The 18,302-nt window shown below is 33.0% G+C and overlaps 2 protein-coding genes across 2 annotated transcripts; one reads left to right on the forward strand and one right to left on the reverse strand.

Moving 5' to 3' along the window:
• The first annotated feature begins 4,149 nt into the window (after window positions 1–4,149).
• On the forward strand, window positions 4,150–7,790 carry LOC117906218 (carboxymethylenebutenolidase homolog). Its single transcript, XM_034819192.1, has 3 exons — window positions 4,150–4,371; window positions 6,646–6,923; window positions 7,047–7,790. Exons 1-3 carry the CDS (start codon window positions 4,240–4,242, stop codon window positions 7,573–7,575), a joined length of 939 nt encoding a protein of 312 aa, XP_034675083.1. The 5' UTR covers window positions 4,150–4,239; the 3' UTR covers window positions 7,576–7,790.
• Window positions 7,791–9,688: 1,898 nt separating this feature from the next.
• Window positions 9,689–16,955, reverse strand: LOC117907593. Its single transcript, XM_034821187.1, has 3 exons — window positions 16,750–16,955; window positions 12,015–12,157; window positions 9,689–10,073 (listed from the first exon to the last, which is right to left on the reverse strand). Exons 1-3 carry the CDS (start codon window positions 16,877–16,879, stop codon window positions 10,059–10,061), a joined length of 288 nt encoding a protein of 95 aa, XP_034677078.1. The 5' UTR covers window positions 16,880–16,955; the 3' UTR covers window positions 9,689–10,058.
• Window positions 16,956–18,302: the final 1,347 nt, after the last annotated feature.

Below are 18,302 nucleotides of genomic sequence, written 5' to 3' on the forward strand. Positions count from 1 at the left end.
TTTTCAAAAGCTTTTTCATCCATCCTTTAACTCTCCAAAGGATCTTCAATAACACCTAAAAGAATTTCTTTCCTTCTCAAAGTCTCACAAATTTCAAAAATTCTTCATCTACTTGGTAGATATCCCCATAAAGACATCAAATTATTGAATTAGATAATGAATAAAGATTTTAGAGAATGATTAGATGATAATAATAAATAAATGGGTAAATAGCAAGATAATAAACAAACAAATAAATAATAGTAAATAAATAAGTAGATAAAAAAATAGGTGATTGATAATAATAAATATAAAAAATAAAAATAGATAAATAAATGAATAAAAAATGAGTCACACAAGCCATACAACCATGCAAATCATACAAGTCATGTCTAAAATGTCTAATGAGTTAAGTGTGCCTAAGTGACCTAGGTGGGTCCAAGGTGGTGCCTAATAGGTCAAGTGTACCTAAATGGGCCTAAGGTGGGCCTAATGAGTCTTAATGGGCTTAGGTGGTGCCTAATGGGCCGAGTGAACCTAAATGGGCCTAAGATGAGTCCATGTGGGCTTGAGTGACCTAGCTAGTCTAACCTAAAGTGCACTTAAGTAAAACCAAATCTAAACTCGAATGGCAGCCAAGGTCACAATGAGGAGTTGAATAAACCCCTCAACCAAAGTGACTCGGAAAAGATAAGCTACATGAGTAGCAATGGGCCACCTGGAATTGCTATAAAATACCAAATGAACACCTAATATGACATGTGCTAAAAGAACAAAATGGAGGGTCTACAAAATCGTTTCAAAATTTGAATATTAATTTACCTAAAGACCTTACTTAAGTGTTAGAAGAGAAAATACCAGACAAATATAGGTTTTCGGGCTAAAAAATATGAATTGGTCGAGGTAGTGGCCAACCGACTCAACTGACTAGGGTATCGGTCAATCGGTTACAATTTCCTGATTGAAGTTTGGTCGAGAGAAGCAAAAAATCTTCTTTCTTTTCCAGTAGCCTTTCTTTCCCAGTTGAGGGATATGTTTTCTCGGTCGAGGAATAGTCAAGGCCTAACAATCACCTGTCGTGCATTTATTGCCCAACGTCTAGTGAATCAGACAACCCCCAACTCGATCAATTAAGGTTATTTATGACATTTTGGCTCTCGAGGCTAGAAACCTATAAATTTTGAGTTCCACTTCATTTATGAGAAAGAGAACACTTGCATTTATTTGTTTACCTACTTATTATTGCCTTAAAAACTCTCATTCTTTTCTTGGTGCATTAAATCTCCATTTTTTTATTCTTTAGTGCACATTTGTGATTCATCCTAGTTTTGAGTTGTATTTGAGTCATTGTTGAGCTAGGTTGAGATATTTAAACTTGTTATTTGACTGTTAGAAGCTTCAAGTAAGTAGAGACTTAAAGGGATTGTGTAAGAATCCATTGGAGTTCGAATCCAATTGTAAAGGTATTGGAAGCTTGGTTGAAGCTTTAGTGGAACTCTTACTCAGTTAAGAGCTTGAGGAGAGTGGATGTTGACAAGGGTTCCCAAACCACTATAAATTACGAGTTTACTTCCTCTAATCCTATCTTTTTATTTTGTGCTTTTTTTACTTGAATTTGTGGTGTTTGAATTTATTTAAAAAAAAAAAAAAAAACCAATTCACACCCCCTCTTAGGTGTTTTCTCTATTAAAATTAACCTTTATTTTCTCAGTTATTTTGGAAATGTTATTTATTATTTTTGTATTAGAACTATTATTATATTTAACTAATTAATGGAATATTATATAATTCCCAATAAATGTAGTTAAGAGAAAAGTATAAAAAAAAAATGAGGTTTACCTTTACTTTTAAAGCTCTTAAAATTGGTAATTCACTCCATCGATCAAAAATGAAAGAAAAAAAAAATATTATGTTGGGATTCTAGCTATAGAAACTTAAAGTAATAGCCCTTAGGAGGAGAAGGGAGGGCAAAAATGATAAATAGGGTGATAGTTATTTTTTTTTTGCAAATTTGAAAATTATAAGATAGAAGTGATAATATAAATAATACTATGATAAAATTAATATAAGAGTAATTGTAAATAAATAAAGAGAGTAGGGAAGAGAAATGTAAATTCAAGATTTATAGTAATTTGACCAAATCTTAGCCTACATCCACCATCCTTTTAACTTCTAGCTTAAAACTTAAGCTTCCACGGGTTCTAGACCAATTTGGATTAATCAACGTGCACTTATAATTTTCTTTAAAAGATGTCTTACTTTTGAACTCTCAGATAATACATTACACTTAGCAAATTCTAAGTGATCTTCATATTTAAGACTTTTTCCCTCAAGTTATACCTCATCTTGCAAGGTATACAAGAACAACTTTTATAAGAATAAAATTTCTAGTTTACAATTTTGAGAATATGAGGAAACTAGAGTTGAATTGTAAATTAAGGTAAAATGCAATTTTGAAATCAAGCACACTCTACCGTACCCTTCTTCTAACTTTCTTTAATTCTCCTCCAATATCCCAACTGTTATTCCTATCCTCCCGTTTTAAACTCTATCAACTCAATTTATGACTCTGCCCCAATTCTTCGTCATTTAATCTCGTAACAGTGCAACATTGATAAATCAGTTGGTCTGAAATATATTATATTATAAATTAAATAAAAATCAATAAAAAATAATTAAAGATGATACCCCTTTTATCATTCAAACTTTTGGGCAACTTGTTAAAGAAATAGTGAAGGATCACGGAAAATGGATGAATTGTGAATTTTTTTTGTGATGTATATTCATGTTCATGCATTTTTTACTCTCACACAATTGAATGACAATTGAATGTGTTTATGGCCTTAGTGCTCTAATCCCATCTTCTACTCATGGAAATTTGGCTTGTAGCGTTCAACGTTACACTAAAAAGAAATTGGGTCAAGAACTTCATCGACAGGTGCCTGAGAATTAAAATTTTAATCTTAAAAAATGTTTTTAAAAACTAGAAAAAAAATAATTATAAAAAATAGATTAGAAAGTAGATAATTGTAAAAAAAAAATTAGTAGACAACAAAAATAATTATAAAAAAAAAAGTTTTTAAAAACTAAAAATAAAAAATAAAAATAGAAAAACATGAAAAGGGAATAAAAATAAATTATTTGCATAAAAAATTATACATAAAAAAAAAAAAAAGAACTTAAGTCATGTCTTGAACACTTAAATTTATAATAAAAAACTGAAATCGTATCTTAAAATGATTTTAAGATAAGTTATGATGTTCACAAAATATCATAATTTTATTGATGGTTTTGAAACTACCAAATTTTATATATATATATATATATATATATATATATATATATATATATATATATTTACCATAAATTTATCAAAAATCCGGTGGAAAGCAATTGCTTGGACCGCAGCCACTTCAAGCTCAACCGAGATTTTATAATTTGAGGCCATCGCTTGCCTTGGCTTTGGCAGTCACAAAATATCATGGGCATATAATCTTCTACATTGGCCTTACCATAACTCCCATACTTCTCATCCATCATTTTTCGATTTTATATAATTTTAACCAATTCTAATATAAAATTATTAATTTCCTCCTTAAACAAACAAGTTAATAAATGTAATTTTTTAAATATATAAACTCTTAAATAATTCAAAGAAAGCCTTAAAATTACCCCATTAAAAAAAAAGAAAAAAAAAATTTAAATTAATTTAAATTTCATACATTTACCTATTAAAATTAGTATTTAATATAGTCAAAGTTAATATTTATATTATTAAAAGATATTATCTGAGTGATCAAAGGTAGTATTTTAGACCAAAATAAATGAATATGATAATATGATAAAATATTTTTCTTTGGCAACGAGGTGGATGTGGGAAAATAATAATAATAATAATAAAATTTCTTATATTTGATTTTATTGTAAAAAAAATATGAAAATGAATAAATGTCTATATTTTTAAATTATTTAACTTTTACAAAAAATTAAAATAAATAAAATGAATTTAAAATAATATACAAAAATAATTTATTCAATTATAAATGGATTTTCCCTCTATTTTCTTTTTCCTCAATTTTTGGAAGCCTACGTGGAAAATAAACAGGATAAATTTAGTCCCTACATGATATTTTATGGGAGAGAGAGAAAGAAAATCCGAAGGCCAGTTGTATGCATATGGTTAGGCAATTGGTGGCAGCGAGTGTGAGACTGAATAGAGTTGTGGGCTTCTGGGTGAAGTGAAGGGAGCGAGAGAGAGATATGGGGTTGGCCATGACAACAAACACACTACCTCCTGCTTTGCTTTCAGCCTCCTCAATCAGCAGTAGCTTCAGAAGGCCACTCTACTGCCACTACTCCTCAATCTCTGCTTCTCCTCGGATTCTCTCTTCTGTACGTTTATTATTTATTTTTATTTCTGTTTTGTTTATTCAATTGTTGTTTTTATTGTTCAATTTCTCTCCGTTTCATTGCAATTTCTTTTCATGTTTTTCTTTTTGATGTGAAAGATGTTATAAAGAAATATCAAACTATGCACGTTTTTCTCTGTTTTTCTTGATGAGTGGTGGGGAACCTGTGCTGCAGATTACGTATATGCCCTTTTGCCTGTTTGGTTGTTGAGAAAATGTGATAAAGCAATTTGAGATTTGAAATTGTGAGCGGGTTTTTTTTTATAAAAAAAAATTAATTAGTTTTTTTATTTTTTGAGATCCCAAGAAAGTAAACCTCCCTTGGAAGAGATTCAACCAATCATTTGGGTTAGTTGAGTTGATTCTTTGTTTTCAGTGTTTCTTTTCTTTTCTGTCATTTTCTGGGCTACCAAGCAGAGGGGTTTGGGGTTTTTTATCCCCTTATAAAAGTTGCAATTTTGAAGTAAGACACAATGGTATGTAATTAGAGTACATTTAACATTCTCTCTCTCTCTCTCTCTCTCTCTCTCTCTCTCTCTTTTGTTACTCTTTTTGATTGAGAATTGTGTTGATAGTGATAGAAAGAAACTTCATACTGAACTTGTTTCATGAATTCCCTTCTGTAATTTTCTTTTAATTTAATTTGGAATATACCCTTGTTAAAATAGAACAAATTGAACTGGATTTGATTACATATGGGCAATGTTACCAAAAGAAAAATTTCAAGGAAAAAAAGAAGCATTTCCAGTTGATCCCAATCAGCCACACAACTCATTCCATCATCTCAAAAACCTAAATAGTTAAAAACATTACTGAAAATGATACCCGGGAGATAACCCAAACCCAATCAATCAATTTTTGATCGGGTTGTATTCAGGGTTATGAAAAACCCTTTTGTTTGGCTCAATGCCAGGCTCAACCTAAGAATTCTTGTAAGTGCAATAGAGGGATTAATGAGACTACAGTTTTGATACAATTAGGTTGCCCCAATTGGATGGAAGAGGGAAAGGATAAGCAAAGTCCAGTTCTCGGTAGGTCAGCTACTAGGAAACCTTTAGTCTATTATAATTGGACCTTTTTCAATCTTTACTAGTAGGGAGTTTTTAATAGGCCCCATGTTTTAAGTTCTGTTGTCCTCTTAGGATAGACTAAAATTTGGCTATTCCCCTGTATTTCTAACTTGTTTTTGAGTAAAACTTGCTCAGTCATCTTCTTGGATCTTAACTATCAGCAATGGCGACACTCTTTAGGATTGGAAAGATGAGTAAATTTTGGAAAGTAATTAGTTGATAGGGATCTTGGTGGCTTTTGAAGAACCAGTGGGTTTATCAGTGAATCTAGTTTTCGGTATTTTCTCTTGGGTGTGTTTGGATGTAGCAGAAAAGGCATGCCATCTGCTGAATTCTGTAGAAGGGGAAAGGGTTCTGAATCATTTCACTTTTTTATCAAGGGAAGAAAAATCCATGCTTTAAATCCCTCTTCAATATCCTTAATCAGTGATGTTCTAAATATTAATTTCACAGTTTGGAGGTTTTAGCGTAGCACTTTGACCACAACCATTACATCCATTGCAACTATCACAACTTTCCCCTCTCAGTATAACCATGTGTTCACACTTGTGCTGCCACTCTCAGTTCTACTTCCACTCTCAGTTCTTCTTCCACTTCCACTTCACTACCACTGCACTGCCTAAGCTGCTGTTACTATGGCACCATCACTGCTGCCATACGAGCAGCCCTGCCACCTGTAGCCCACATCCATCACTGGTGCTGCTGCTGCTTTCATATCTCCACAACACTGCTTACTGATGCCAATACCACCTCCACCTATTCTGATTCCCTCAACAGCCTTGCTCCAGCCATGAACTGCACCACCACATCCTTCAGCAGCAACTCCTGCACTGAGCCATGGAATTCAATCTTCTCATAGAAGACATGGAAATTTTTTTTTTTTTTTGAACTCCATATAAGTCAATGCAGTGGATTTAAGTTGTTGGCTGAAAGGAAGTCCTGAGGCCACCGCCATTTCTGCTCATCCAAACAGCATATTTTGGGTAGTGATATTGGTATATTTTTTGGTGACCTCGTATATTTGTGCTTTAAGACAAGAAAATCTGAAACCTAAAATTAGCATCAAATTATAATCAACTTCATATTCAGTGAGATTTTGCAGAAGTTTTTCAAACTGGAACAGTTTCTTTACTTGGTTTTTTAGAAATTCTGCAGCTTTTGACACTAAACCTTCAGTTTATGTTCAGAGAATATGCAAATCTTTGCCATCACTTACAAAGAACACAGCATGCAGAGTATCCAGCGGCCAAGTGAAAGTGGAAGATAGCGTAGATGATGAGGCCTGTGAATTAGTCAATGGAGTGGAGCTTTCCATAGGGGAGGGTGATGATAGCATCAATGCTTATCTCCTCAAGGCTGTTAAGAACAATAATGGTACAGGGATACTGCTCTTGTCTGATGTCTTTGGCTTCGAAGATTCATCCACAAGGGACTTTGCATATCGCGTTGCCTGCAATGGTTACAAGTATGTTATTGACCTTCATTAACAATCTTATAATCCCTTTTGAAGAACTGATTCTTTAGTAGAGTTGAAATTTGAATCTTTAATCCCGTAACACTTCTTTCCTATGCTTTTAAACAACTGCAGTGTTCTGGTACCAGATTTATTTCGCGGGAATCCATGGGTGAAGGACCAGCCGAAGATCATGTTTCAACAATGGCTAGCTACACAAGACCCCCAAAGGGTTGCTCGAGACATTGACATGTCAGTAAAATGGCTGGTTGATGAATTCATAGCTGCAGGAGTCACAGAGAAGCTCGGTGTCATCGGGTTTTGCTTTGGAGGCGGCCGCGTGATAGACGTTCTAGCCCAAGACCAGGGTGCTCATTTCGGTACCGGTGTCTCCTTCTATGGGACAAGAATCAACCCATCTGCAGCAGCCAATGTAAAGGTACCTGTATTGTTCATTTCAGGGGACGATGACCCACTTTGTCCAGTCAATTTGCTGAAAGATATTGAGAAGAGCATCGGCAGGGGGTCAAGATTGGTAATATTTGAGGGAAGAGGCCATGGGTTTGCTCACCGGCCAGAATCTCCCGAAGATGATGAAGACGCAGAGCAGGCGTTTACGGTCCTGAGAAGTTGGTTGCAGGAAGGTTTGGCTGTAAATAACTGAATGCCAGTTAGTTTTGGTTAGTTCCCTTTGTGTGTATTCATCTTGAAGAAGAAACCAATGATAACCCTGCTGCTTGTTATTATGATAGTAGGCCATTTTCAGTTCTTTTATTGGGAATTTTGATAGTGATGAAAGTGATTTGTCAGTATCATATTTTCATTATATTCCATGTTGCGTTCATTCAAGGAACCATTGATGAAGAACCCTTTGATGTACCAGACCTGTGATATAGCTCAAAGGTACATTGGTTTTCCGGTTTTTGGTCGATGGTGAAACTGAAACACTGCTTTGATATGCTCCTGTTCAGGTAACTTCTGAGACACTGCTGCACCCGAGATCTGAGGCACATTCCATTGAGGAGTTCTTGTTTTGGTAGCTCAACACAAGTATCACAACGAGCACAGGTGTTACAGGTTTTGGTTTGAGGTCTAGAAAAAGACCTATGAAGTTACTATTAATGGCCTGTGTAATTTTGTTGTTGGAAAATTGAATTTATGTATGAGAATTATATTTTAAAATTATTTTTATTAAAACTAAGGATAATTTTGATATTTTTAAAAATTGTAAACAAAATACAAGTGGATTTTTGAAATAGCGGGTTTTTATGCTTTAAACATGTGTCTAAGAGTTTTATCTAAAAATGTCATATTTGATTGATAGGATATAACATAGGATAAATAAACGGTGAGATATATTACCTATTTTTTTTCTTATACGTGTGATATGTTAATTTTATGGTAAGATATGGAATATGTATATCCCATATATTAAAAATTTATTTTTTATATACTCATTTTACAAATAAATATATATATATATATATATATATATATATATATATATATATATAAATTTATAGTTAAAAAAGAAAAACTAAAAAAATATAAACCGATATTAATAAATAATATATAAATTATTTTAATATATTGAATAATGTAATATAAATTTTTTTTATTTATAAAGTTTAAATATTTTAATTATAAATATTGTAAAATATAAGAGAAATTTTAAATTTTTAAATAGTAATTATTAGTGATATAATTTTTATTTTAAACATTAAAAATGAATATTCATTTCATATTATTTTTTTATTCATTTTATAAATTAAATATAAACATAATATAATAAAACATATTCACCGATATGTATATTTAAGGATATTATATTTCATTAAAAATCATATCTATATTTTTCCTATCTAATGAGATATAATAATTTAAAAAATGCATATTTTATTCTATCCTATTTCGTCAATAAAAAATAACCTTTAAATAAATCTAATATTTAAACACTACTTCAATATTTATAGAAAGGGGAAAAATGTTCTGTTTTACACTTGGGAAATAAAAAATAAATAAATAAATAATAATTAAACTTAGATTTCTCATATCAAAACTAGTATCTATTCCAGCTATGTATTGTAAGCTTAGTTATTTTTTGTTGAATATATTAAATTTAAATTTTACAAATTCATTTTTCCGTTTTCCATTTTCTTTTTTCAAAACTCTATACCGAAATACCTCTAAAAAAACTCTACCAGACAGTCTTGCTTGGGAATTGGTTAAAGAGGATGGTGCCTCGGAAAGGGAATGAATAGAACATTTGTTTTAGCATAGAATGGAGAATTTGGACCATTAGAGAGAGATATTTGGCAATTGGTGGTCCTTAGTTGTTGTGGCTTGTAGTGGAAGGCAACTGGCTTTGTGATATAACTGATAAGAGGGGGTAGCCTGGGTCTTAGCAAACACTCAAAAAGACAATTTTATCACTTTCAGTTGTCAAAAGATCCTTTGGTTCTCCATCTACCTAGTCATGGTGAAGGAAAGAACAGTAGAATATGAATGTCCATAACTACAAAAACCACTGCAGAACATCCATGAATTATGGTTGCTACCTCATTACCCTTCAAGATTCATCAGCAAAGTTATCAATAGGAACCATTCACCATAGCCATTAACCAGTAATGGTCTTCTCATAAAATGAAAAAGAAATAAAACATATATATATATATTGAAATTAAGAAGCTCTTCCTGCCAAACATCTTCCCTGTGAAGCAATGTACATCACAACTGATAATCAAACAAAAGTCGAGTTAACCCATGCTATAGAGGGATTTCACAAGCCAGTAACCAACTTAAAACCAAAATTTTTGCACAAAGTTTCAAGGAAGATTTCCTTTTCTCGGGAACCATAACAAAAGTGAAATGAAACAATGAGGAAATATGCAGAAGATTCAGTAGCAAAAGAAAATCAATTATTTCTTCCTTTTTTTTTTTCTTCCTACTACACTCCATTTGGTCATAGGATTACAGAGCAAAAGGCAGTAGGGAGATCATAACTAATAATGTACTCATAACAATGTTGTACTACATGGCTGAAAGCCATTGCAGGGGGAGATTAGGAAAAAACTGGCAACAATAATCTCAACTTCTGAAAATTCTGATTTGAAACCCAACCAACTCCAGGGTTTTGATATCTTCTAATCAGTCCTGTCCCTCCTGGCAACAACAACAGAATTACTAACCTTGAATAAATTGCTTACAATTCATATAAAGTTCACAACAACAAGAAGGAAGTATAAAACAAAAAGATCAAAATATTTTGAACAACATAAAGAACTGGTAATACAGTTGAAATATTAGTGTGGCTAGGGATCCTTGGTTTGTGGTCCCCAGAAGTGAAAACAAAGGGATTACATAAAACACAATATAAGGAAACAGTTGGTGACAACTGAAAGCTCTATGCGGAACCTAAGAGAATGTGTCATAATAGATAAACAAGTTACAACAAAGAAACTACACATGGGATTTTACCTAAATGATATGAAAAAACGGGAACTTGAATGATTTATTGCCCATTTCACCGTCATGGATTGACAGGGTTTAGGGGTTGTCCTTCCAAGTAGTCTTTGCATCTCATTCAAGTGGATTCTTTTTTCCATCTGAAAGTGGTGACTTGGAAAATCCTTTGCACAAGGTTTCAGATAAGACTTCCAGAAGTAAACACTTCCATGCATCTTGAAGCCAGGTAGGTTTCAGAAACAGATTTCAGAGACGTATTTGTCAATGAGTTTTCAGAAGTTCTCCAAGGGTCTATTATAAGTTTTGGAGATGCTCTAAGCCTTGCAGACCAAAGGTATTGAGAGGCTTCCCAAGGGACTCAGATGTGACCTTTGGAGCAAAAGCCTATCCGCTAAAGTATGCTATGTTCTATTTACAGTTTTTGGAGACATCACAGTTCAAACCCTTTATCAAGACATGACTTCCACTAAATATCAAGAAGTAGATTCCACTAAAGGGTGATAGGTTGTATTGTAATTCATTCTATTAGATGTCATTTCTGGTGAATCACCACCACCAACTTCTGAGCCCTCCATTAGCATATATAACAACTAATAATCACATTCATAGACCCACAACAGTACATGTCATAGTAGTTATTACTCTTGATTTTGCAATGTTTCTTAGTTAAACCAACAAGGAAATGGAAACCTAATTACTTATTCTGTTTGGTCCCAATTTGCATTGGCCTTTTGGAAGCTAAAAGCACTTTTCTAAAAAAAAGAAACGGATTTTATTTGTATGTAAGATAATTTAATAAGAATACTTTTGACTTTAAAAAGACAAGATTGCTTCTCGTTAAAGTCCTTTCTCAGCTTATGTAGGAAATTGTTTCATGTTTAACAAAATTTTGTAGCACCAAAATTGCCCCTTTGAAATCATGGTTTATGGTTTGGCTTTAACCTAAAAGCAAAAGCAAAAAGCTATCTAAAACAAGGCCTTAGTTTCAACTCATAACTTGCTTCTTTTCTAACCCAGATTTTTTTTTTTTGATAGGTAAGTGCAGATTGTATTAAAACACCAAAGTTTTCTAGCCCACATTATAATATGTAACTAGATTAAAATTTATCAGTGTCTGCTAAACTGAATTTCCTACAATTATAATAAAGAGCTAAAATTAATTTTAAATCAAGTTGTATCAAATAATGATATTTCTCTTCAAGAAGAAGCTATAAAACTATTCATTGTCTCTTAATTTGCTTGCCAGTCTTGCTTTTTGGAAATGCATATCTAGGAACTGATTTCTAGGATTATTCTATTCTAGTCCACTTGTTCCACCAGGCCACCACCCTAACCTTCCAGGTTCAATTATACTTCATATCCCTTCCTGTATTCACTGTTTCACCTTCTACCAAACTCACCTATCTTTTTACATATCTAACTTCAATAAACTCTATTCCTTCACAATATGAATTCCTCAACATACACTAGATCAAGCTCAAAGGATTTCCTGCAGATTAGGTCTTTAGAAAATAACATTTTGGTGCTGTTTTCTCAGGCATATGTACCCAAGACTAGCCCTAGAGTCAAATATAGAAGAGAATAAGAGAATACAACTAAAAGATTCCACAAATTAAAACCAATGTAGAACAAACCCACCTGAGAAGCAGGAGCATCTGAAATCTTAGGAGGCAGAAACATTGCAGGGTAGCCACCAAACTTTTGAGAACACTCTGTATATGCAGATCCAAGTCCCAGTCCAGCACCAAAAGCTACAGATGCCCAGCGTGTCACAGGACTCCCTGACATGACAAATCAGAATAAAAATTCAATTTTTTTTTTCTTTTTTATTATCCTGCTTGGTATGGGAGAAGGGACTGCTTAGAGATTCAAATGTTAATGTGAAGCGAAGGCTGCTGATCTTATGATTTTAAAATATGCTTATACTTAGGGCCTCAACTGACATTAGAGTGAACAATGCCTAGGAAAACTAGCTCATGCACAACATTTGCTTAGAAAATTAAATGTCAAAAAATTATCAAATTTAGTTCCATCATAAAGTATTTAGATGACTAACTCTTAATTAAAACATGATTTATTGGGTGTGAAAGTGGTAAAAAAAACATGGTACTATACCAATTAACAAGTCAAAACATGATATTACTTAACATGACTGTCTAAATTGTACACTACTGTACCATCAGAAAATTGCACTGACAACAGTAACTTCGTTTCTCCTTCACTAACCAGATTCAGCTGAATGATTGTCATTCTTGGTAATAATTTTGGTAATCCCATTGAGTGTGGTGGAACCGTAGTGTTCAAGTATATTGAGGACATTGGAACATTTGCTTTATGGGACCAAATTAGAGATTCGATTCCCTTTGGATTCTAAGGAGAACCCACAAAACCTTTGTGAACATTTTGCAATGAGGCTAAGGCTTTGCAAGATCCACCCAGGAAATTGGGTCTTCAATAGAAGAAATCCAAGTAGACCCTTCTAAATAGCAGAGGGGCTAAGAGTGTTAACAAAGTCACTCGGGATTCCTCTGCAGGGGGCAAAAGGAAGCCAGAGAGTTAAAAGAACCTTCAAACAGTATGCTATGCTGCTTCAGGCTCTAAAAGGTGTATAGGAAGCAATAAAGTTTGGGGTAATCCACAATTACATTGCAATGAAGTTTGAATTTAGATGGTAAAGATGTCAAAAGCATTTGAGAAGCTAGGCAAAAGGTGTGTATCCTTACCTTGTTTAGGTGCTTGGGGAGAACATCACTATCATCTAAACAACAGTTTTGTTGAAGATGTCAGGGGCCTAGAAGATTCCCTCACTTCATCAATAAATTACACTTTGGGAATGTTTGAAGGGTTGGTAATTGAGTGCTACATATGGCTCCAGCAAACCTAGATTGAGGTCAGATTTGTGAGAAACCCTCTAGTTTCCATGATCTGATGCTTTCACATAAATTGGATTGCTAAACAAATAACTTTTAGGATACAAGAGGAAGTTTCCCCTTTTATGCTTTGATAAATTATAGTCATCCTTTTAAGAAAAGAACTCTAATTATCCATGCACGGTCACAAGAATTTATACCATTAAGTTTCCCATTTAAGTTAAAATGAATAATTTAAGAAAAATTTATGCTTTGTTTATTTTATTTTATTTTTTTTTAATGAAATCAAAACCTTCTTTTGGTATAAAGAAAGAGCCAAAGTTCATGTATGTGAGAGGTCTACACCAAGGTAAAGAGAAAACAGAAAGGAAGAATGTATTAAAAAACTATAAGAAAAACAAAGAGGTTAATTTAACTCCATGACAATGAAGATACACATACACTTGGCAAAAAGGAACTTCAACTTTGCCAAAGGAAATTCTTTATCTTCGAAGATTCATTTCTACCTCACCTTCCAAATCTTCCTAAACATAGCATGTGGAACACCATTCCAACCTCTCCTTAGCCTTTTATCACAAGCAATACTCCACCCAAAAGAAAATAAACCAACATTCACAAGATTGCCTGCTAAATACCAAAAAAAGGAAGAAATTGAAAAGCCCCAAGACCTGAAGGCAACCAAGGAAAAATGATCAACAAATGCCTCATGTTCTTCACACATAATGCACCAATTAGAAATGGCCCACTTCATATTTATCAAGCAACTCATTGTTAGATGATCACTGAAGGCAACCATCCACAAATTGAAACTCACAGAATAAATTAACAAAAGATACTCCTATAAAATCTTTAGCCTTGGACACTCCAAGAAAGAAAGGAATAACCAAAAGCCTACTTAAGATTAGAGAGAGGAACTCTGCTCCTTCAAAACAAAAATCTTCATATTTTGCACTTTCCAAATGTTCCATTAGAGAAAAACAGGGTTGCTGGCAAAATAATGCTACCCTCCCTCATTGGAACCTCAAAGAAGCATCCTATGATGGCCAACCTGGATGAAACCTTTAGGCTTATCAAACCATATGCCACAAGGTGGAGAACATCTTATGATTGATAAGCATTTGATTTAGGCGTAAATTAAGGGTCATAGACAAGAAGGCCTAGAATCTCATGGTTCAAAGTCGTAGTATCAATCATTGGTTTGAGACATTCTGAGGCACACTGATCTCAACCTATGTTGTATAGGTTTGGATATTTGGATGCGAGCACGTGTCTAAGTGTCTAATCCTTCACAACTCAAATTTTAGGATATGGGGACTTGACTAAAAAGGATCCAAAACACATGCACAGGTGCTAAGATACAATATAATAAAAGAAAAATCAATTAAATGTAGATTGGAAGTTGAAAGAATAAAAGAATATCAATGAAAGAATCAAACACTCACATCCAAAGTAAAACAGGAGTGTCCGACAAAGATCCCATATCCATCCCCATATCATGTTATGTTGACATGGGTATGTTGGGTGAAATTGAAAGATGTGGGAATCATAGATCTCAACATCTCATTAGTATCAGGTGATACATAAAAGATGAAAAGAATAAAGTGGAATTTGTTTTTTTATCTTTTCAAAAAAAATGTTTAAAATAAACATTTTTTAAATTTAAAAATACATTTTTAACTATTAAAAAGTACAACCATTTTAAAACAATAAATCATTTTAAAAAAAATTAACATTATTTTTCCTATCAAATATGCTCAAAACAAAACAATTATAAAATATAAGAATTTTTATTAATTTTATTTTTATTTGAATAAGCATATCATAAAAAATAAATATGTTTTGTTATACCTCAATCCGTTAGTTTCCTATTTTTATATCAATTTCATACAAACCCAAATACCCAAATACCTATGCAATCCAATTTTCAACATATCGCTACACCCAACAATATAAATCTGATTACTACATTTAATCTCATTCAATCTCCAAGCTTAGGTCCTTTAGGAAACCTTTGACTGAAAGCCAACACTACCAAAGTTTCACCACAGCTCCACTCAACTTCTGATCCACCTCCCCTATTCCTAAACAGACTGAAAAGACCACAAAATTACATTTACAACTAATTTCTCATGCTTAAACCTTATCCTCTTTCTTTCCTTTCAGGTCTCTTTTCCTCAGTACTGTTCATATAATTGACAATTAATTTAAACAAAATATTAATCAACTTTAATTGTAATCCGCATTCCTATCATTTTCTGCCCATGGATCGGGACAAAAATACTCATTCAGTAACAGGACAATGCTTGGCAGACCTCCTTGCCCATGGAAACGACCTTGGGAGCACCAAATAACCACTTGAAGGTTGGTTTCAAAGGTGACCAAGCTATCTCAAGTAAGCAGAAAGCAATATTTTTTTAAGTGAATGCTAAGGCGCCTGAGCTAACACAGGGCCTCAAGTATAAGACTTAGTGATCGAGGCATAATACCTCCAGCACATTGAGTGTAATACTAATGATTTGACACCCTAGTACACTAGTTCTACATGGTCCTATTATTAGGGTACATCACCATTCACCACCATATGCACTTGGAGCCAACTAAGTTCCTAGCTAAGGTGCCATACTCCTGAACAAAAAACGTGGAGGATTCGCCACAATTCTGAGAATGCCAAAAATGGGGAGGATGAAAGTAGGAGCCGAATGAAATCAAAATCACCAGCAGTGGTCACTCTTGTCCAATCAAAGTGAATCATCAAACCAGCTAAAAGGCGTCATTCCAATCCAATATAATTTTTTTGCAAAGCATGCAAACATAAGGAGAAAAGAAAAGGGATTCCTAGTGCATAATCTTAGTTCCAAATGTTTCCAATCTAATAAACACCATATCTATTAGAAAATGCAGACCATATTAGGTTAATTGAGCATTACGTCCTGCTTGGTTGCCAAGAAAATGTAGGAAAAAACAAACAAGCGAAATTCCCTCACTAAAAATAATAACTTTTTTTTTCCTCCATATTGATTGAAACTTACCCGGTTTGACCACCAAGAAAATGCAGGAAAAAAAAAAAAAAGAAACAAACAAAAACAGCCACAACTCAAAACTCTAAACAGTTCATCTTCTTCAGGTTAGTTGAACTTTTACCCCGCCAAAAAAATGCAGAAAAATTAATTAAAAAAAAAAAACAGAATTTCATGAATTCCTTTTCCTTTCCTTTCCTTCAGCTTGAATGAACATGAAACCCCGGGTTGTGGGCCAGAATAAATTCGTAATCCCGCACCGTTTGGTTGCTAAGACAAAGGAGTAAAATAAAAATTTAAAATCAAACAAATGAAAATCCATAGCTAAAAATCCTAATCCCCCCTTCCCTTCACGCAGATTGAAGGATAAGTCCCGTTTGTTTGCCAAGAAAATGTGCGAAAACAAAAATCCAAAATTTTACAGGAAACCAAAATGATGAATGAATAGGAAGATGAATAAAAAAATAAAAGAGGAAGAAGACTGACTGAAGAGGAGGAGGCCGCCAAAAGCGCCTGCGAAGGAAGAGTAGACGAAGCGGCGGACGGTGAGATCAAGACAGGCGTCCCATTTGGCATCCAGATCGTAGGGTGGAGGGATCTGCTTGTTCTCCGCCATTGATATGATCAAATACAACCACTTTCTTCTTCCTCTTTACTCTTTTTCTTCTGATAGAAAGGAATTGTTTCGTTTATTCTTTGGAGAAATTGGGAAGAAGGGTTTGTTTCCCGTACGACTAGGGCTCAGCATTGGGCTTGAGAGTATTTGGCCCGGCCCAGTAAACACTTGGGCACGGTTTTCATTCACAGGCCCATAACTATGTTCCTTTCACAGTAATCAGGGAAGATTACATGGATACCCTCGAGATTAATAACAATTAATCAGTCAGAACCTGAATTTTCTGAAATTACGGACCAAACCCTTGGCTAATAGTGTGACCGTTGGATTGCTGACGTGCTAAAAATTTAAGAAAATGTCTAAATGGCTTTAGTTTAGTTTAACCTGCATAGATATTTAAAGGGTTATTTTATTAAAAGACTCAATGAAAACCCAATTTTAAAAATTTAACGCTTCATCATTTTTTTTTTGTTTCATTTGGATGGAAATGTTCTTGTTCTTTTTTTATAAAAATAACAATTTCTTTTAAAACCTATGTGTAAATGTTTGAAATAATAAAAGACGTTCATGTTAAAAATAAGTTGCTCTTCATGTCAAAATGTGGTAAGGGTTAAATTCATAAATTTGGAGATTATTTCATCCATTTTTAACCGATTAATTCATATCTAGAATGTCTTTACAATTTTATCTTCTATCATCCTATTTCCCTATACTTAATCATGTCATTAATTATAATCAAATTTCTTCAAATTTTTATATACATAACCTAAATAACAAAAACCTAATTAATTTTAATTAGAATTATTAATTAAATGGGATTCCTAAATAAACTTTAATAACTAATAAAAATAACCCAAGAATATTCATATTATATAATAAAAAATAGAATTATGAAATAAAAATATTTTCCTATTTAAATTTTTAATAGGAAATTATTAATAAATAATAGTAATATTACAATAAAAATCAATGTATAAACTAAAACTAATTTCATTTTTAAAATTAAATATAACTTCAAATAATTATTAAATAACATTGTCAAATAATTTGACAATCAAGAAGAGTTTTATTGATTAGAAAGTTATCCCCATCAATACTAGGGGTGAGACTTTTCAAATACCCGTCCCATTCAACTCCTAATGGATAGAGTTTAAGATAAAGATAAACAAGATTGGAATGCATTTACGAGGTTTTTAAAATTTGAGGTGGGTTTAAATATAACTTTGTTTTATCTTGTTCCTGCTTATGGTTGAAAATTTCTCATTTTTCTTTTTTCGTCGAAATTTTTACGAAATATCAGGTTTCAGTGATCAGCCATATAAAAGAAGGGAGTTGAGAAATTTCGGTTAAAATCTGCGAAAATTCGTTGAAAAATCTACTCCTAGCAAAATTTCGGTGATTTTTCCCAACTTTTTCGATTGGT

Source organism: Vitis riparia, chromosome 18 (genome assembly GCF_004353265.1).
Source record: "Vitis riparia cultivar Riparia Gloire de Montpellier isolate 1030 chromosome 18, EGFV_Vit.rip_1.0, whole genome shotgun sequence".
In the NCBI taxonomy this organism is placed as follows: Eukaryota; Viridiplantae; Streptophyta; class Magnoliopsida; order Vitales; family Vitaceae; genus Vitis; species Vitis riparia.